A 19,130-nucleotide genomic window follows, 5' to 3' on the forward strand; every position below is an offset into this window, starting at 1 on the left:
TTTGGAATTCCATCACAACAGACAAGTGGGTAAGACAAATTATCCAGTATGGTTACTGCCTGGAGCTTACAGCTACCCCTCCACATATACCACCCAGACAGCGTCCAATGTCCACAGAACATCTAACGCTGCTCCAACAAGAGGTAGTCTCATTGCTACAAAAAGACGCAATAGAGTTAGTCCATTACAACATCAAGGAACAGGGGTTGGCTCACTCTATTTCCTAATACCCAAGAAGGACGGGACACTAAGACCAATTCTAGACCTAAGGCCTCTCAATGTGTAAATACACTCAGATAATTTTTACATGATCACTTTACAACAAGTGCTCCCACTGCTGCAACAAGGCGACTTCCTCACCACACTAGACCTCAAAGACGCCTACTTCCACATTCCCATACATCCTTCTCACAGGAAGTATCTCAGATTTGTACTAGAAGGACAACACTATCAGCTCAATTTTAATAATATCACTTACTGCACTTTGCTTTGTGCTGGCAGCTCTATCTGCCTCTTCCCTGCAGCGACTGGCCGATTGTAGGGCCGTCATCCCTGGGGCCCGGGCTGAGTTTCAGCGGTGGCCATTTTGGGTAGGGATCTCCTCTCCTGGCGCTCGAGTCGCCACTATAAAAACAAACGGCTATGACTCCGCGCAGCGGACGCGTTCAGCGGGCGCGCCCGAGTCAAGCCAGAGTCCAGCCCGTCTGCGCCCGTCTGCGCCCGTCTGCGCCCGTCTGCGCCCGTCTGCGCCCGTCCGCGATCGAACGGGGCGCGGAGCAGGATCCTCTGGTTCATCCGAGCCTTCCGGTACGATGGGAACATACAGGTACCGTTCACATTACACTAAACAGGAATTACTGTCTCTACGCCCAAGTCTGGTAAACAGCTGCTATCATACTCTTCAGGCTGACTCATTACCTCCTTCCTGCGAGATTTGCTACCAGACTTTTCAATTCTCGAAGAAGGACAAGCGGGAAACAGCTACGCTAAACATGTCACTATTAAATTGTAGATCTATGAAAAAACATAAATTAGAGATATATGATTTACTGATGACGAGCGGCCCTGATGTGCTGTTTCTCACCGAGACGTGGATGGACGAAGCATCGTCTCCTGAAGCTCTCGAAGCCATTCCTCCTGGCTACTGCCTACTTAGATTAGACAGACAAAAGCAGCGAGGGGGGGGCTAGCTCTTATCCATAAATCAGGTTTAGAATGCACTCTACTGAAAGCCATGCTACCTAACAGTGAGAGTGGTCTCTTTACTATAAAAGTTGGACCTAAAAACGTTATTAACGGACTGTTGATATACCGCCCGCCTGGAGGTGCAGCACAGTTTGGAGATCAGCTTTTGGAATTGATCACTCAACCGGCACTCCGATATAAAAAATTCATAATTTTGGGCGACCTAAACCTTCACTTTGATGACACTGAGTGCGGGGAGGCACAGGCTGTGGCTGTAGCATTGAAATCCCTAGGGCTTAACTTGCAATCCACAGCCCCCTCACACCAATTGGGCCATCTCTTGGACCCCATCTTTGCTAATTGGGAGGGCATTAAGGTTTCTTCTCCGGTCAGAACGATCTGGTCGGACCACTTTATTATTCCGTTTTCAATAGAAAATATGCCTTCAGAAACTAGATTTAGTAAACCCCTTCCCCAGAAGCGGAGAGAATGGAAAAACTCAACCAGGAGACATTCAAATGTGCCCTATTAGAAAACCCCCCGCCCCCAAGCAATTCTCTACTGGAGGCGTGGAGCAGTTATGAAAAATGGGTGTCCAAAGCGCTGGACGTGGTAGCACCCTGGATACTCAAACCTCCCGCAAGGCAATCCAAAACTGCCCCCTGGTTTTCGGAAAAACTCAAACTAGCCAAAGCCAGATGTAAAAACCTAGAACGAAGTTGGAGGAAAAGCTATAATCCAGAGTATAAAACACACTATAAAACGGTATTAAAAAAATATCAGAAATTAGTGAGATTAGAGAAGGGTATCCATCTCAAGAGTAGAATTGATCTAGCGGACAATCCCACCAGAGAACTCTTTATCATTTATAAAGAGCTAACGGTCCCGTCTAGACTTGAAGCCCAAGACACCTACTCTAGTGAGCTGTGTGACTCTATAGCTGATTTCTTTGTAGGCAAGATCGACAAAATCCATGCCACCTTCAAAGATGACGCCGATCTCTCGAGCAAACATGTGGAAGTAAAAGATAACTCTACTGGGAAATCTCGTCTCACATGTTTTAAGACATCCGAGAGACAGGAATTATTAAGCATCGTCAATAGCATACAATCTGGCTTTCCTTGCGATGCGTGTCCACCTGCACGCTGTAAAGGAGTCATGGAGAGCATGTTGATCGATCAGATCAGTCACATTGTGACGCTGTCTTTCCAAGAATGCCGCATACTTGACGCGTGGAAAACAGCCCAGGTTATCCCTCTAAAAAAGAAATCTAATATCCATATTTCCCAATTCCAAAATCTTCGCCCCATCTCCCTTCTTCTCTTCTGTGCGAAAATCGTGGAAAAGGTGGTCAATGGGCAGCTCATGAAATATTTGGAGGAGGAATCCCTCCTCCACCCCACATAATCGGGATTTAGAGCCGGCTACTCGACTGAGTCAGCCGTTCTCTATTCTACTGAGTGTCTTAGACAAATAGTGGATGAAGGTGAGACAGCAGCGTTGGTTTTATTAGATCTTAGTGCAGCTTTTGACACCGTGCTGCACACAACGCTGCTGTCTCGTCTCTCTGATATGGGAGTGGTGGGACTGGCCCATGCCTGGATAAGATCTTTCCTGGCCAATAGGAGCTTTCAGATGCATTGTCCCCCTTTCAAATCTTCCCCCAGGAAGGTGAGCCATGGGGTTCCCCAGGGCTCGAGTTTGAGCCCTACCTTGTTCAATATCTATATGGAACCCCTGGCTCACATAGTGGAAGCATTTGGGGTGGGCATTGTCAGTTATGCTGATGACACCCAACTGATGTTCAAGCTTACGCCCGACCACAGAGAAGATGCCACTAACTTTTCTAACTGTTTGTCATCAGTGGCAACATGGATGAACAATAACTGCCTGCGCCTTAATGGCGAAAAAACAGAACTGCTGGTGGTTGGGAAATCAGTTTCAGCATGGTCACACATGTGGTGGCCTGCGGAACTGGGTAGCCCTCCTCTTCCCGTGGATTCGGTAAGAAATCTTGGCGTAATGCTTGACTCAGATCTCTCTGATAAGTCTCATGTCAGTAAAGTGACAGGTAGGTGCTTCAGCATACTGAAAGTTCTTCGTAAGGTTTTAGATCTCCTCCCTATTGATGCTAGAAAGACTATTGTCCATGCCCTGGTGACTCCCCATCTTGATTATGGGAATGCTCTGCTTTAAGGTTTGAGTAAAAAAGGCCTACACCAACTTCAGTGAGTTCAGAACGCTGCTGCTCGCCTTGTGCTTAAACTTCCTTGCAGAGCATCTGGGAAGACCGTTTTAGCTAAGCTTCACTGGCTCCCAGTCAAGGAACGGATCAAATTTAAAGCCCTCTTTTTCGCGCATCGAATCGCCCAGGGCAAAGGCCCAGGTTACCTGAAAAATCTCCTCACTGTGCATCGCCCCATCCGGAATTTGAGATCGTCCGGCGCGATGCTGTTTAAACCCCCTCGTATCACCAGAGCTAGGATGGGTGGTTGTTCTTTTAGATACCTGGCTTCCAAACATTGGAACGAACTTCCGCTCGACCTCCGAATGGAACCCTCTGAAACTAGGTTCCGTGGAAAACTTAAAACGCTTTTGTTCCCTCTTATGTAACCTCCATGCTTTTTTTTACCTTTCATGGCTTTTTCTGCTAACATCTGCCTCTTGAGAATTAGCAGCATTTAGCGCGGGGACACACTGTTTTCTGTGTAGCCAGGCGCTTTATAAATGGTTTATTATTATTATTATTAGTTCAAAGTCCTTCCATTCGGGGTCACAACTGCACCACAAGTAATTACAAAGTGCCTAGCAGTAGTAGCAGCACATCTCAGAAGACAACATATCCACGTCTTCCCATACTTAGACGATTGGCTGATAAAAGCCAAGTCATTCAATCAGTGTATCCAACACACATCTCGAACAATTCAAACAGTGCACGACTTGGGGTTTACAACCAACTACACCAAGTCACATCTGCAGCCCTCTCATGTACATCAATACCTAGGGGCTACCATAAACACCAATACAGCTCTAGCTTATCCCATTCCAGCCAGGATACAGAGCATTCAAGCCTTAGTTACAAGGTTTCAAAACCAATACTCTCTCCCAGCCAGAGTGTTCATGCAATTAATAGGCATGATGGCATCTTGCATTTTTATTGCATCATATGCAAGACTGCAAATGCGCCCATTGCAGGAATGTCTAGCACATCAGTGGAATCAGGCACAAGGACAACTAACAGACCTGGTGTTAGTGGACAGCCGCACACATCGCTCTCTGCAGTGGTGGAACACCAAAAACTTGTCCAAAGGGCGGCCGTTCCTCGAGCCAGTTCCACAGATAGTACTGACAACAGACGCATCCCTGACAGGATGGGGAACACATCTGCTCCACCCCACATCTCAGGGAAGATGGACCGCTCAACAAAAGGTGCTTCACATCAATCACCTAGAGTTGCTGGCAATTTTCCTAGCACTAAAGTCCTTCCAAGTGCACATACAGAACAAAACTGTCTTAATCCGGACGGACAACATGACTGCCATGTACTACATACAAAAACAAGGAGGCACACATTCCCTGCAGCTGTCCCAGCTCGCACAAAACATTTGGAGATGGGCCATTCCACAAAAGATATATCTGCTTGCAGAACACCTTCCAGGAGTTCACAATAAGATAGCCGATCTGTTAAGTCGACAGACACAACAGATTCACGAATGGGAACTACATCTGCAAGTTCTTCAACCATTTTTTCACAAGTGGGGTTATCCAGACATAGACCTGTTTGCCACACACAAAAACGCAAAATGCCCAACCTTCGCTGCCAGGTTTCCACACCCGTTGGCCAAGGACAATGCGATATGGATGAACTGGTCCGGCAGATTTACGTACTCTTTTACGCCAATCCCACTAATACCACTAGTGGTACGCAAGCTCAGACAACAGTCTCTCAAACTGATCCTTGTAGCTCCTACATGGGCACGCCAACCGTGGTTCACCACATTGCTAGAACTCTCTCTAGATCCACACCAAAAACTGTCTCTGACACCATCCATGCTAACGCAGAACCATGGAGACATCAGGCATCCAGATCCAAGTCAACTGAATCTGGCGATCTGGCTCCTGAAGTCTTAGCGTTTGGTTACCTTAACCTGCCACCAGACTGTATGAATATCATTAAAGAAGCCAGAAGACCTACTACTAGAGCTTGTTATGCTGCTAAATGGAAAAGAATTGCAATTTACTGCACTAATAATCAAATTGATCCTTTAGATGCTTCCATCCAAAATATTATCAGTTACCTTCTCCATTTACAGAGATGTAATCTGCCATATTCATCTATACGCTTACATCTTCCAGCCATGGCGGCATACCTACAAAACAGACAACATATGTTGTTGTTTAGAGTACCAGCAATGAAAGCTTTTTTGGAAGGATTAAAAAGAATTATTCCTCCTAGGTTACCACCCTCTCCAGTGTGGAACCAAAATATTGTTCTTACCAGGCTCTTGGGACCCCCTTTTGAACCTTTACACAAATGTGAACTGCAGTTTCTCACATGGAAAACAGCTTTCCTCATTGCTATTACCTCTCTTAGAAGAGTTAGTGAAATAAAGCTTTCACTATACAACAACCATTCTTACAATTACACCGTAACAAAGTGGTTCTAAGGACTAATCCTACATTCCTTCCTAAAGTAATTACTCCTTTTCCTCTAAACCAATCTGTAGAGTTACCAGTGTTTTTTCAAAACCCAGACTCTGTAGCAGAGAGAGCTCTGCACACACTAGATGTCAAAAGAGCTCTTCTCTATTACATCGATAGGACCAAATCCTTTCGCAAAACAAAGCAACTATTTGTAGCTTTCTCTCCACCACATAAAGGCAACCCCATTTCTAAATCGGGAATTGCAAGGTGGATTGTTAAATGTATACAAAAATGCTATCACAATGCAAAACGCACATTAACAGTTCCTCCTAGAGCGCACTCCACACGCAAACTAGGAGCCTCCATGGCTTTCTTAGGGAATATTCCCCTAGAAGACATCTGCAAGGCAGCAACATGGTCTACAACACACACCTTCACTAAACACTATTGTGTTAATGTGCAAGCCAAGCAGCAAGCTGCAGTAGGCCATGCTGTCCTCAACACTCTCTTTCAAACTACTGCAACGGATATAGGGGACCACCGCTAGGGGAGACACTGCTGCACAATCAATGCAAAATGTAGAATCTGCAGCTCATGCCTCGAACGGAAAATGCTACTTACCAGTATGCATCTGTTCTTGGCATGTAGAGCTGCAGATTTCTACACGCCCTCCCGCCTCCCCGGCACCTGTATCTGTTCCAGTTTTATCTTAATCAGATATACACGCATGGACATCCCTTCTTTCTTTCTACTAACTCCATCATGGCGAAAAACAATCTAAGGATGGAGCCGATGCCCATGCGCACTATCGTCCAAGGGATAACTCACCTATCTCGTGACTACAAAGACTTCTTCCAAGACGACAACAACATGCAATCATCCGAGCCCAACACCAGGTGGCGATCTAATGCAAAGTGTAGAAATCTGCCGGTCTACATGCCAAGAACAGATGCATACTGGTAAGTAGCATTTTCCTTTCTCCCATGCTAGTAGCGAGAACAATTAAACTGTTGGTACACACTGAAGGTGTATTATACCCATATTGTTTTTTAGCACCCTCTACCTGAGCTGAAAAATTTTAACTGTTAATTTGACAAAAATGAAAAAAACATGATTCTATAAAGCAAATAAATCTGTTTTACGGAAAATTGCTGGGGACTTTAGTGTACAAATGTCTGAGTATAAATATCTGGAGATCGTTTATGATTGTTATTTGTGATGGAAGTGTCAAGTTACCAATCTGAAGTTGAAATGTTGAAGACACTTTGCGTTATGTGTATTTGTAAAGAAAATTGTACTTGAATGTTTTGTAGTTGTTGTCGAGATATTTTCTCATTTGTTAGTATTTAAAGTAAATTTAATTTTTATATTATGCTATTGGAATAAGGCATTTCGAGGTCATTGCAGTGAGCATCTCAGTAATCTAGAATTGAAAGATTTGGATCACTGATGGTGCTCGTTTTATAAAAAAATATTTAATGCAGGTTTCAAGTAAACAATGCTACATCACCAAACATATAAAGGCAGGCGTGCATGGCGGGGTAGGCGGCTGCCGACATACGTTCTAAACAGAGATAATAAAAATATAGTGCATATCTCACGGATTCATAACATCAAGTTGAGGCTGGCACAGTAGTTCACAATGTCACTCCACTGCTGTGAGGTGGAGGCCCAATCACAGTTAGTATCTCAGCATCCCCCATCTCGCACACATCCAGCAAACGGGCACATACTCCTCACAGATCAGGGTCAGCACCAGTTCAGACAACAGAAATCAGGTCAGGGGACTATGGGGGCACACATGCACCTGGCGAGGGAGCCACAGAAACCACTTCCTCAGCTAATATTTGTCCCTGGGCATCTGTTCTGGAGCAAGCCACTAAAATCGCATTCCATGCAGGCAAAATAGGGACCCTGCGCACTCACTATAACTCCTCTCTCTGGAGCGCCTCCCTTTCATGATCTGCCCATCCGGACAACTCCTGCCCCAATCAATTGCTTTCGGGGAAGTATGAGCGCTAGATCTGTAAACCCATCCTTCACCTTTCGAACTGCACCTTAATTGTGGAGGACCACCAAGCCTAGCTGTGGGGAGCAGTTAAAGTGTCTGTTTGTGGCCCGATAGATAACTTGTAAAACAGGATCCCAGCATGCAGCCAACATCGGGCAGGTCTAAACTGTATGATAGAAACCCAAGTCGTCGGCGTGCCATCAGGCGCAAGCTGACGAAGCCCCAGGGAACATGGTGTGAATACGTCGAGGAGTGAGGTATGCCAAGTGTAAGAAGTAAAACTGGATTCGTTTAAATCTAGCATTATGGGACAACTTGGGGGAGAACGCCAAAGTTTTCTTCCTGGTCGAGTCACCAAACATGTTGCAAATCACCTTCCAGCGCTGGTGCAACTGAGTTAGATCAATCTGCGCCCCCTTCGAACGGCACCCTATAGCGAAGCGTGACTTCCCTTGTTCTCCCTTTTATGAGATCTAGAAAATGAAGACACCCATGTTCTCTCTGTGAGGCCATGATTGTATATCTGCCCAAGAAATATAAGGACCCTGTGCTGTAGATTCCTACCACTCCTTCTGGCAAATAGGATTTTGCCACATGGGATTGATGTCATACACCCTGATCAGACAGGTTTTGTACCTTGCCTAATATCTGCTAGATGATCCACATTCTGGGCATGCAGGAGCGCCTCCTGTTAGACTCGCTAGCATTATCTGTTGACATTCGGCAGGCATTTGATTCTCTTTGCTGGGAAGCCCAGTACATTCCATTTGATCATACGGATCCTGTCAGCCATCCTGATGAGCACTTGTGCAGTTCAGTGTGCCCCCTCAACCCACACCAGCCACACAATTGAAGCATTAACCGACAGCCACACAAGACTGTCACATCCGCCACACGCCCACTAACAAAAAAGGAGAGCAAAAGAAGCAATCAAGAACATACAATAGAACTCCCTCAACACCCACCCTGGACTGTGATCTAGATGCATCCTGCTCAAAGTAAGTCAAGTATCCTACAAACTAAGGGCCAGATGTAGGAAGACTATTACCGACCGATAATAGACTTTTCCTATGTAGGAGGCACATTTACCGATTGGGTAAATAACAAATCGGTATTTACTGATTCGGTATTTACCGAATCATCATTTACCGATTCGGTATTCACCGAATCGGTAAATGAAATGTAGGAAGCACTTCAAAGAGCGCTTCTGGGCTTTAAGGATTCGTTATTTACCACCAACTAATAGTTGGTGGTAAATAACGAATTCCTATGTAAATGCAAATCTGTGCATTTACACCTGTGCCATGTGACAGACATACATGCCATTAGGGCATGTATGTGTGCCACATGTGCACACAAGCACTAATCAGGGGTGCAACAGGGTGTCAATGTAACACCCTGCCACCCTTGACTTTTTCCCAATTTTACAAAATCGGTAATTACCGATTCGGTAATTGACATTCATAGGAATGAATGGCAAATACCAAATCGGTAATTACCGATTCGGTAAATACCGAATCTTAACGATTCGGTATTTTTTACCGAAAAATGATCTACATAGCATTTACCGATTCGAAAATACCGAATCAGTGAAATTCAGTATTTTCGAATCGGTAAATGTCAATTACCTACATCTAGCCCTAAGATCCTTCTGTGACGGCCCAATAGGTCCGCATCGGAAGACTCAATAGGACAAAGAGACCGGCCAGCCTAGAAAGCAAACTGAGTGCAAAACAGTGAAAGAGTCACACACAGCATGGACCCCCAGTACTTCTCCAGCTCTCCTCAGCCAAGCACTCTGAGACACATGAGAATGAAATGCAGCCACCACAGAACAGTACCTCAATCGAGGCTTATGCCTCTCAGGACACACAGCTGCCATCCTGTCAGGGCTCAAATAATTTCAAGTGCCATGCCCAGAATGACCTCTCACAGGGTGTCCTAAAGTCCAGGCACCTCTGAGCGAGCCAAGCTCAAAGTGGACCCCCTGAGGGAGATTGTCTTGGGATGTGATGAGCTCCCCCCAGATCTCAGGGAGGCTGCCATCTCCACTGCTGTCGTCCGCTACTCGGCCATCTGCTGTTTGGTAGGCCGGTTCTGGCCTATTTGACGGGAGTGCTGTTGCCTTGGGCATAGCAGCCAATGCTGGGCCACGGGCTGTGGTCGCACTGACCCCTTATCGTAAAGTTCCAGCCAGTTCCATTCTGCAGCCTGGGCCCGTGAAAATATTTTACCCGTCCTCTGTCTGTATTCTCCGACGGCTCCAGGAATAGCTAGTAATAGAGTAATCCCAGAACTGTTGCTGCTTGTTTAAAGTACTTTTTCCTACCACTTGGACATATTGGCTACAATTATTTTTATAAGAAGTATAATTTTCGATGAGATTATGATGGTGAAAGTAGGTCCATATGCTTTATTCCTGAAAGGATTGAAAATGAAATATGTTGTACCACATGGGATGACCAAGTCGATTTAACCCAATTTTAAGTTTGCACTGCATGAATTGGGTCTTGTTTATTCTATTTACTTTAATGGAATATTAGTATGTTTACAAGCCCTAATACAGATTTGAGGAAGGGGCTATAGGACTAAGGGTTAGATTCAGGATTTGGCGTACGAGTTACTATGTCACAAATCTAACTGATATCCTGTCTGCTGTATTTCAAGTGCATTATGTACAGGAATGTACAGGAATTTATATAGCGCAAATCACCGAGCGGTTTCTAAGCGCTTGCTTAGGGAACCCGTCCTGGTATTCCCCTGTGAGATAACCCCGGCAGGGTATCCGCAAGGTGAAAGCCAGGCATCCCGCCGCGAGGGGCCGTTGTGGAGATTAAGCAAGCTATTGCCCAGAGTCGCAGAGTGTGAACCCGTGAATCGAGTAGGCACCGGAGCGAGAATTGTCGAGTCCATGGACATTTTAGGACTCAAGACCCCGCCGAGCCGGGAATTGAACCCTGGTCCCGGGCTGACCTATGCTTCCAGGTCTGCCTCCTCTAACCAGTGAGCCACACTTCTCCACATTATGTCCAATGGCACTTGTAATTTGACGGACAGGATATCAGTAACCATACCCAAACCCTGAATTATGAAAAATAAAATCTACAACATATAAAGCAAAATCAATATTTTAATTTAGTGCATGGGTTAAAAATGTACTCGCTGTTAAAAGGTGTAAAATGATATTGGTTGGGTTAGGAAAAGGGTGAGAGATAGAATATAAAGTGGAGGGGGTATGAAGGAATAAATCGCTGCCCATAAAATGAAATACCTGGAGCAGGAAGGGGCCTCTGGATTATCATGTATCCCTGAAACCCCCCCCCCCTGTCCCCACACAATGTATAGTGGTCAAAGAACTCGAACATAAAACTCCCACGCCCTTGTTCTAATGATGGTCCTATGAAGTCAGCTTTTAGTTTGTCAAAAAATTCCTTAGCTGTGTGAACTTGAGTAAAAATAAATATTTTGTCTTCGCTATGCATTCATGGGCCACTCAAGTTCTAAAAGGCTGTAGATAGCCCCAAATCCAACAATTCATTTAGAATGTCCAGTAGGGCCCTACCTCTTGCATACGTTTTGCCACCAGTGCCATGAAAAACTAGCACTGGCAGAGCCAATAGGTCTCGCCTTTGGGACCTTATAAGTGTTTAGTTATCCAGCACAATATCCTTGGTGCAACATCATCAACTGTTTCATGGCTAAACACTTATAAGCTCCCAAAGGCAAGACCTATTGGCTATGCCAAAGCTTGTTTAGGACTTTTTCCCTGGATGTAAGGATGCCCGTCAGGTGCAGGATGTAAGGGTAAACGTCGGGAGCAGGATTAAAGCGGGGCCCGTCGGGTGCAGGGTCTAAGGGTGCCCGGGGAGCAGGATGTAAGTGGCGCGGAACAGAATAGTTAGTTGAGCAGCCCTGGCGCTTGAGCTCGGCCTTCCTCCAGTGTGGTCTACCGAGAGTTAATCAGCTCCTCCTTGTAAATCGCCATTCGGATTGTGCTGTCGGCGGCCGCGCATCCCCCCCCCACGCCCCCGCCCCCCCGCTGCCCTCATGATTGATGCACTCGCTGGAGCCTGTGATCCTGAGCAGACACGATTCCTCAGGGGTCGCTGAAGTGGAGTGAAATTAACTACTATTGAAAAGCACCTTCTCCGTAGCACCTGACCCTAGATTTCCTATGCAGTGCATGTGCGCTGCCATAGGCTCGACCTAAAATGGATGCGTTTTTTTTTCTGTTTCTTAGAACTAGTTTCTTCATAGTTACTTCCCAAGTATATCTTTCCTTGTGCCTGGGTTGGTCAGCATCACCATTATGGTTCCTTTGTCAGGGTTCGTGAAGGACTTTGTGTATTTAGACTAGAAACATAGTGGCTTCTTTATCAAAGCTGGTTCTTCCCAATTGGAGAAAAAATAAATTTTGCAATATTTTGTTACTTTTAATTTATATTATTGTTCATGTGTGGGAACTTACATAATATGTGCCACACTTGGAGCAGTTTATAATTGCCCGAATTTGTCTTCATGAATATCAAGGAGCTAGCTGTCTATTTTTTAACTTCCGGTATATGATAGGTGAATTTTCATTACCGTTCTTCTAGTGTACTCCAGTTTTTTCCTTGGTTTGCAGCACAAAACATGCATTTTCATGTGGCGCTCGGATGCAGCACTGTGTGCTCATGAGCTTCATTGTTCTACTTATTTTTGCTCCATCCACCCATGTGTGTCGCTGTAGAAGGATATCCTAACCCAACAAGGCCTTGGCAATCACCTGCAGAGCTCTTTTATACCGTCCCAAAGATACCGTTTGTCATACCCATGCGCCCTGCCCCCTCTATTGAAATGCTACTGCAGCGCATTATCCCCAAATGTCACAAAGGCACAGCTAAGATGCTTTACAGAATTAACGCAACACTAGGCCTCAATGTTGGTGTTTTGAGAAAGGGTTGAGCCTGTGAGTCGAAAGCCAGCGGAACAAGCATTTAGAAGAAAATAAACTGTTGCTAACCTCTCGACGTAGCTGGCACCTCCCACACTCCTGTCTAGCGACTGGATCGCTAAGGATAGTATGTCTTCACTTTCTAATATTCCGCTACTGTGCCCCTATTTCTGACGATACATAAAGTTTTGAGCATGGTGATTTTTTATATGCTTAAGTTTATGAACTACGTACATTTGTATTGGGGTTTTAGTCGTCAGATGAACTGATCTGAGCACTGTCCAGTATTTAAATTGCTCAAAATACTGGTTTCACAACAGATCTGTTAGTTGTATCTGTCATACTATAAATTTACTTTTATAAAACTGGCAATTAAGTTGATCAATCATGCATATTAAATATTGATCTGTGTTGTATAAGTTTGGCATATTCATAAATGTTTCAAGTCTGACACGTTGGAATTTTTCTCCCGTTTAATTTTTTTTATGTTTCAGCCAATTCTAAATGAATTTTTGGGTCGACACTTGTCATTTCTACGTCTTTTCTTTTATCACCCCGTTGCTAAGCCTTTCTGTCCCTCTCCAAATGCCTTCAATTTGCATCCCTATTATGTTCCTGTGTTTCTGGGTTCCATTCATTTAAACATTCAACATCCAAAACCTTTATCCCAAATTTCTTATTTCCAACGGGAGTTAATAACTTCAGGTTGGGCTTCTTTGCAGATATCTCTCTAAGGACTCGTGTGTTATTTAGGATCGTGCATTATTTTGGCAGACTCTATTTTAATGCTGTTGTTAGCAATTTCGCATTCTTCCAAAGGTTCTGCTTTTTGTGTGTTCTTATAACATTGTTTTTACGGGAGACTCATTTCGATCACAGATTATCTGATTGCATCACTCTATAAGTGAAAAAAATCTTATTTTATGGAAGTGATGGTGAAAATAGTAACTGCTAAAAAATGATTATGGATGTGTATAAAAATCTGTTTCAATCACCTTTCATATTTTCAATATTGTATCTATTTTATAGGTGGACCACACAATCATTATGTACTTGATTGGACCAGATGGTGAATTTCTTGATTACTACGGACAGAACAAGAAAAATACAGAAATATCTGCTTCAATTGCCGCACATATGAGAACATTCAAACAAAACAAATAACATTTCAGAGTGCTGAGCCCTATTGCTGATCATGAACTTGATCCTGTTTTTCGAAATGACTTTTAGCTATGCATAGAAAATTGAAGGAGATTGCTTCCGCTGCTTATGGAGCTTGAACGTGCATTACCTGTGGAGTTAGCAAGGTGTGCATAAATGTAACATTACAACCTAAACACGCCCTTGTCCTCCGATCCTATGAGCATTGGTAGTTCCCCATATAACTACCTACCAGCACCGGTGTTATAGTTCCATAATTTGGGACTACTTCTTGGGAAGAAGGATCAAGGTTTTGCTTTGAATTCCATTTTCAATAACCCCTGTAACGCAGAACTGGACAAGAATATTATAAACTAGAGGAGAATATTCTAAAAACTTTTTTAAGTTTACCACCATAATGCGTGCATATTTGGCATTGATTACCAATATGATTACATTTGAATTGTTCCACAATACATATCTACTTTCATCTTTATGGTTTCCTACTTGATTGCCTGGGAACCAAACAATAAAATGTTTTCGTATTAATTTCAGTGGATTAGTTATGTTTGTAGACTTAAACAAATGCTAAATGACAAATTCATATGTAACCTGTGCACCTACTGTAACTGACTGTGAGGCTCATTTACATAATCTATTTTGTGTATTTACCAAGTATGTTCAGTCCACATCCGTGGGATGTCAAAGACGTTCTTGTTTGAGAACATATAGTACCTCTTTGTCCCTCATAATACAAGTCTAATCTGGGAGCATGTGTTAGCCCTCCCATGCAAAGTCTGCTTCATTTTATAGATCCGAGGATTCCTGTTCGGTTGATAAATATCCCCTGCATAGTTTACTGATGTCCACTTGTACATTGAGCAACTAGAGTACATGTGAAACTGGTATACTGATTTTCTTTAGGCTCCAACACACACTAAATCATGCAAGGTCTCTTGAGGCATATGCCCAAGGACCTGAGTCTGAGGTCAACAGAGGCTCCAAAGCCATACTTGATAGCAGAAATGAGACTATCACCTGTGTCCTTTGAAAAGGGCTGTGAGTGTCCGTGGCAGCATACCGTTTTAGAATCCATAGTATTGGGCAGGCTTTTTTAACTGGTTAAAGTTGCTTGCTGGACTACTTGTGTAAAGTTTCACTTAAATGTAATTCTAACACCATGTGCTGTCATCCCTGCATGTATGTTGAGTCCGTGTGTATGTATGGTGAATGATAGCAGGACTCCATATGGAGTCCTACTTGGAGCCATCGTCTTTTCTCAAACACTGTATCTGCACTGCAGGCACAAAATGAAATTCGAAAAAGTACTACACCAAACCAGTTCCTACGCACAGACAGTGGAACCATATTGCCTGGTTGGGAATAGTATATAAAAGTGGGGCTCAAACTTTTCAACTTTCAGTTCCTGCTTGCTATGAGGGCAGAATGGACAATTTGTATCACAGGAGCTGTCTGCCTGGGAAGGAGACACACAGCCACTGTGTCCAGGAAACGGACTGCTGTGAGAATGAGCTCGGACTTGAACCAAGTGTGCCAGACAGTTTCCTGGCCTCCGCAAGCAGGTTATGTGTATTTGTAAAGTACACTATCGCCTGTGAGGGTATCCCGGCGCTGAACAGGTATGTGTTCCTAATCCTACCTATGGTAGATTGGTTAGTTGAAATTCCAGGACTTCAGCTTCTTGCAGAATTTAAGAAAAGAGCAGGACACTTTGATGTGGAGTGGGTGGCCGTTCCATGGTTTAGGAGTGATTTAAGAGAACATCCATCCTCTTTGATCTGGTTCTGTGTGTGTGGGATGTGTGCTTGTAGGAGTCCTGTGGAGTATAGGTTTCTGGATGGTGGTCAAAGAAGATGTGACTGTTCAGGCAGGTGGTGACTAAGTTGTGTAGTGCTTTGACTGTGTGTGGAGTTTGAAATGAGGGCATTTGTGTAGTAGGAGCCAGTATAGCGCCCTGAGGTGTAGTATGATGTGAGTTCTGTGTAGGAGATTGAGGATGATAGGTGGCTGCCGAGTTGCGGATGGTTTGTTGTTATCTAGTGAGTTGCTTGATTATTCGAGGATAGGGGGTGTTACAGTCGTCCGTATGGCTGGGGACTAGGGCGTGAGTGACCATTTTTCTAGTGTTGCTTGGGAGACATTAGAAGATCTTCCTCTGCATCTTCAGGATGTGGAACCATAATCCAGTGACGGTGCAGTTGCTGTCAATGATTATTCTGAAGTTCCTGGCGTGGGTGCTGAGTGTGGATGTGGGTCTGAGTTTGGCTGGCCACCAGTTGGAGTTCCATGGTGAGGTGTTCTTGCAGAAGACCATACTTCTGTCTTGTTAGGGTAAGCGTGAGACCGTTGTCTTTATTCCAGTTAGTGACTTTGGTCATTCAGGCTGTGAACATGTTACTTGTGTGGGGGTCTTCTGCAGGAGGGAGAGTATGAGTTGCATGTCGTTGGGATAGGAGAGGATGTCGATGTCATTTGCAGGGATGACGTTGGCCAGAGAGATCATGTATGCGTTGAAGAGGGTGGGGCAGAGCGATAGACCTTGAGGCACTCCATAGATTTGTTTTTGGGCTTCCGAGGAGTAAGGTGCTAGGCTGACAGGTTATGTTCTATCCACTAAGAAAGAGCTGGTGCAGCAGAGAGCAGGTCCTTGGATACAGTCTCATGCAGGCACCTGATGAGGATGAGGTGTGAGATCATGTCATGATGCAGAGAGGTCCAGGAGAATGAGGGCTGACGTATCTCCTCTGTCAAGGATCATGTGTATATCATCTGTGGTGGTAATGATTGCTATTTCTGTAGTGTGATTGGGCCTGAATCTGTGCTGTGTGGAGTCTAGGAGCCGGTGGTTGGTGAGCTGGTCGGTGAGGTGTGATTAATTAGTTTCTTGATGACTTTTGAAATGAGGGAGATGAGTCTCTAGTTGGAAAGCGTGACTGGGTCAGCAGATGGTTTCTTGAGCAGTGGCATGTTTGCAGGTGTTCAGGAAAGTGGCTAGGTTGATAGAAGCGTTGACGATGGATGTTAGTGATTCTCTGATTGGTAATAGTCCTTTGGTGAAGGCATGGTGGAGGCAAGGCTTAGATGGGGCTTCCGGTTGGATGTTTTTTGTTAGATCCATTAGCCTTAGGGTGGTCTGCCTCCAAACTTTTTGCCTTCTCCCCTCCTGTGTTTCTGAATTTGTTTTTTGTTGGCATTAGGACTTTGTGCACTTTACTACCTGCTAACCAGTGCTAAAGTGCTTGTGCTCACTCCCTATAACATGGTAAATTGTATATATTAATTTTACTTATAAGTCCCTAGTAAAGTGGTATATCATATACCCAGGGCTGATAATTAAATACTACTAGGGAGCCTTCAGCACAAATTGTGCCACACACTTAAGTAGCCCCTTAAAACCATTGCAGCCTTTGAGCAATTTTAAACTGCCACTTCTAATTGACAAAATAAACCATTTGTCAAGCATAAAACTACATATAAGTCATCACTAGGGTAGGCCCTGAACAGCCTGTAGGGCAGGGTGCATTTCATTTAAAAAGGTGGACTGGTACTTTTAAGTTTTACGTGTTCTGGTAGTGAAAAGTCATACATTAATTTTTCCTTACTATGAGGCCTGCCTCTCCCATATGATAACATTGCATACCTTTGTGGCATTTACTATAGCTTTAGGGCCCGCCGTAGTGGACTCTACTAGCTATTAAAGGCCCGAGCCAAAGGCGAGGGCCTATAACAAGGGAGCGGTCCTCTAATGTCCTTAAGAGCCCGCTAGCAAGTGCTCTAAGGATATTAGAACATTCAGCCCCAGGAGGGCAGAATGTTCTAATTTGTAAAACAAAGGACTCACAGAGCCCGAGAGGGTTGAAATCCCCTCTGGCTCTGTGAGGCCTTTGTTAAACATAGAAATGTTGATGCTCCAGGCTTCTACCATCCTCCATTAGAATCCCGGAGCAATCCATTGTTTTCAATGGAGCACTCAACATTCCAATGTTCCAATAAGAGTTCGCTTTCAATTGGGAGCAGGTAAAAATATCCTGTTTCATGTCTTTCAGAACCCCTTTCAGAGGGCCATGGAGCATGCAGGGACCCTGTCACACCCTCTTCCTTGCAATGTGGTTGAGGTTATTCCTTATACACTGGGGGCTGCAGCCACAATCAATTTAACGATGGCCCCGTCTGGCATACGAGGTCATTGCAACAAGGCGGCACCTGCTTTACGTTCTCCACAGAGCGCTTGATGCACAGCTCAGTCCACTGCAGCCCTCTCCTGGCTTACACTAGTAGACCTTACTCAAGAGTTCACTTTTGACCCTGGGAATTAATCAAAAGTGTCTATTGTGACATAGCAGCGAGTACCCCGGGGCCCAACAGGACTGATTCAAGTCATACCAGACTCTTGCAGCGCAGAAACATTCAGTGGTTTAGCCGGTGCCTTAACAGCAGGCACCTGCGGTTTCTTATTCTGTTTGGAGAAATCGAGCTGGTTGCGGTACAGGAAGCAGCACCCGGCATGTGCAGACTCTTTCCTGAGTGGCGCTTTCGGCTTTCCCCAGTGATCAAAGATGTTCCCAGCCTACATAGACCTGGTAAGTCAGTCTTCCCCACACAGGACTGTGAGGTGTAAGCTGATCTTCAGCTCCAGACCGAAGCCTGATCTCCTCCCTAGTTCTTGGGGGTCGGTCAGGGGCAGATCTCGATGCGCGGGTTCGACCCGCCGTTTGCAGCTTCTATTTTCCCTGGGAAACAGCCTCAACTTTTTGCAAACTCAGTACTGGCAGCCCCTCCTTGCACACAGGGTTGCCACAGAACTTGTGGGCAAAGCACAGACCTCTCCGGTTCAATGACCCACACCACGACAGCCACTCCTGGTATACAGCGGTCACTGTTAAGGCACATATGAGTCTTAGCTAGTCTGCGTAATCACTTCAATGGTGGCCCACTCTGGCATATGGGGGTCACCACAAAAAGGCAGTACAGGCATGGTGCTCCTCACAAAGTGCTCTATGCACTGCTCAGTTCACAGCAGCCCTCTCCTGACATACGCAGGTCGCTGAATCACTTCTACACATGGGCAATGACCTGATCAGTGCACAGCTGTATCCTCACACTTCACACAGGGAGATTTCTCGGTAGGGCTCCCCACTGGACCATGCTCCCTCCAGTACTCTCCTCTTCCTCACATTGTATAACTTTCTTGACAAG

At 44.9% G+C, this 19,130-nt stretch overlaps 1 protein-coding gene and 1 long non-coding RNA gene across 10 annotated transcripts in view; one reads left to right on the forward strand and one right to left on the reverse strand.

The window, feature by feature from the left end:
- SCO1 (synthesis of cytochrome C oxidase 1) overlaps positions 1-14,462 on the forward strand; it is a 394,561-nt gene extending 380,099 nt beyond the window's left edge. For all 9 annotated transcript variants that reach the window (XM_078654747.1, XM_078654754.1, XM_078654755.1 and 6 more), the window contains one exon: positions 13,803-14,462. In XM_078654747.1, the coding sequence (XP_078510873.1) occupies positions 13,803-13,937 (135 nt within the window). In that variant the 3' untranslated portion in view covers positions 13,938-14,462. The remainder of the gene's footprint in view (positions 1-13,802) is intronic.
- Positions 1-19,130, reverse strand: part of LOC144770323 (uncharacterized) — a 119,874-nt gene that overhangs the window by 64,923 nt on the left and 35,821 nt on the right. The window lies entirely within an intron of this gene.

The sequence above is a fragment of the Lissotriton helveticus genome, chromosome 7 (assembly GCF_964261635.1).
Source record: "Lissotriton helveticus chromosome 7, aLisHel1.1, whole genome shotgun sequence".
NCBI classification, from domain to species: Eukaryota; Metazoa; Chordata; class Amphibia; order Caudata; family Salamandridae; genus Lissotriton; species Lissotriton helveticus.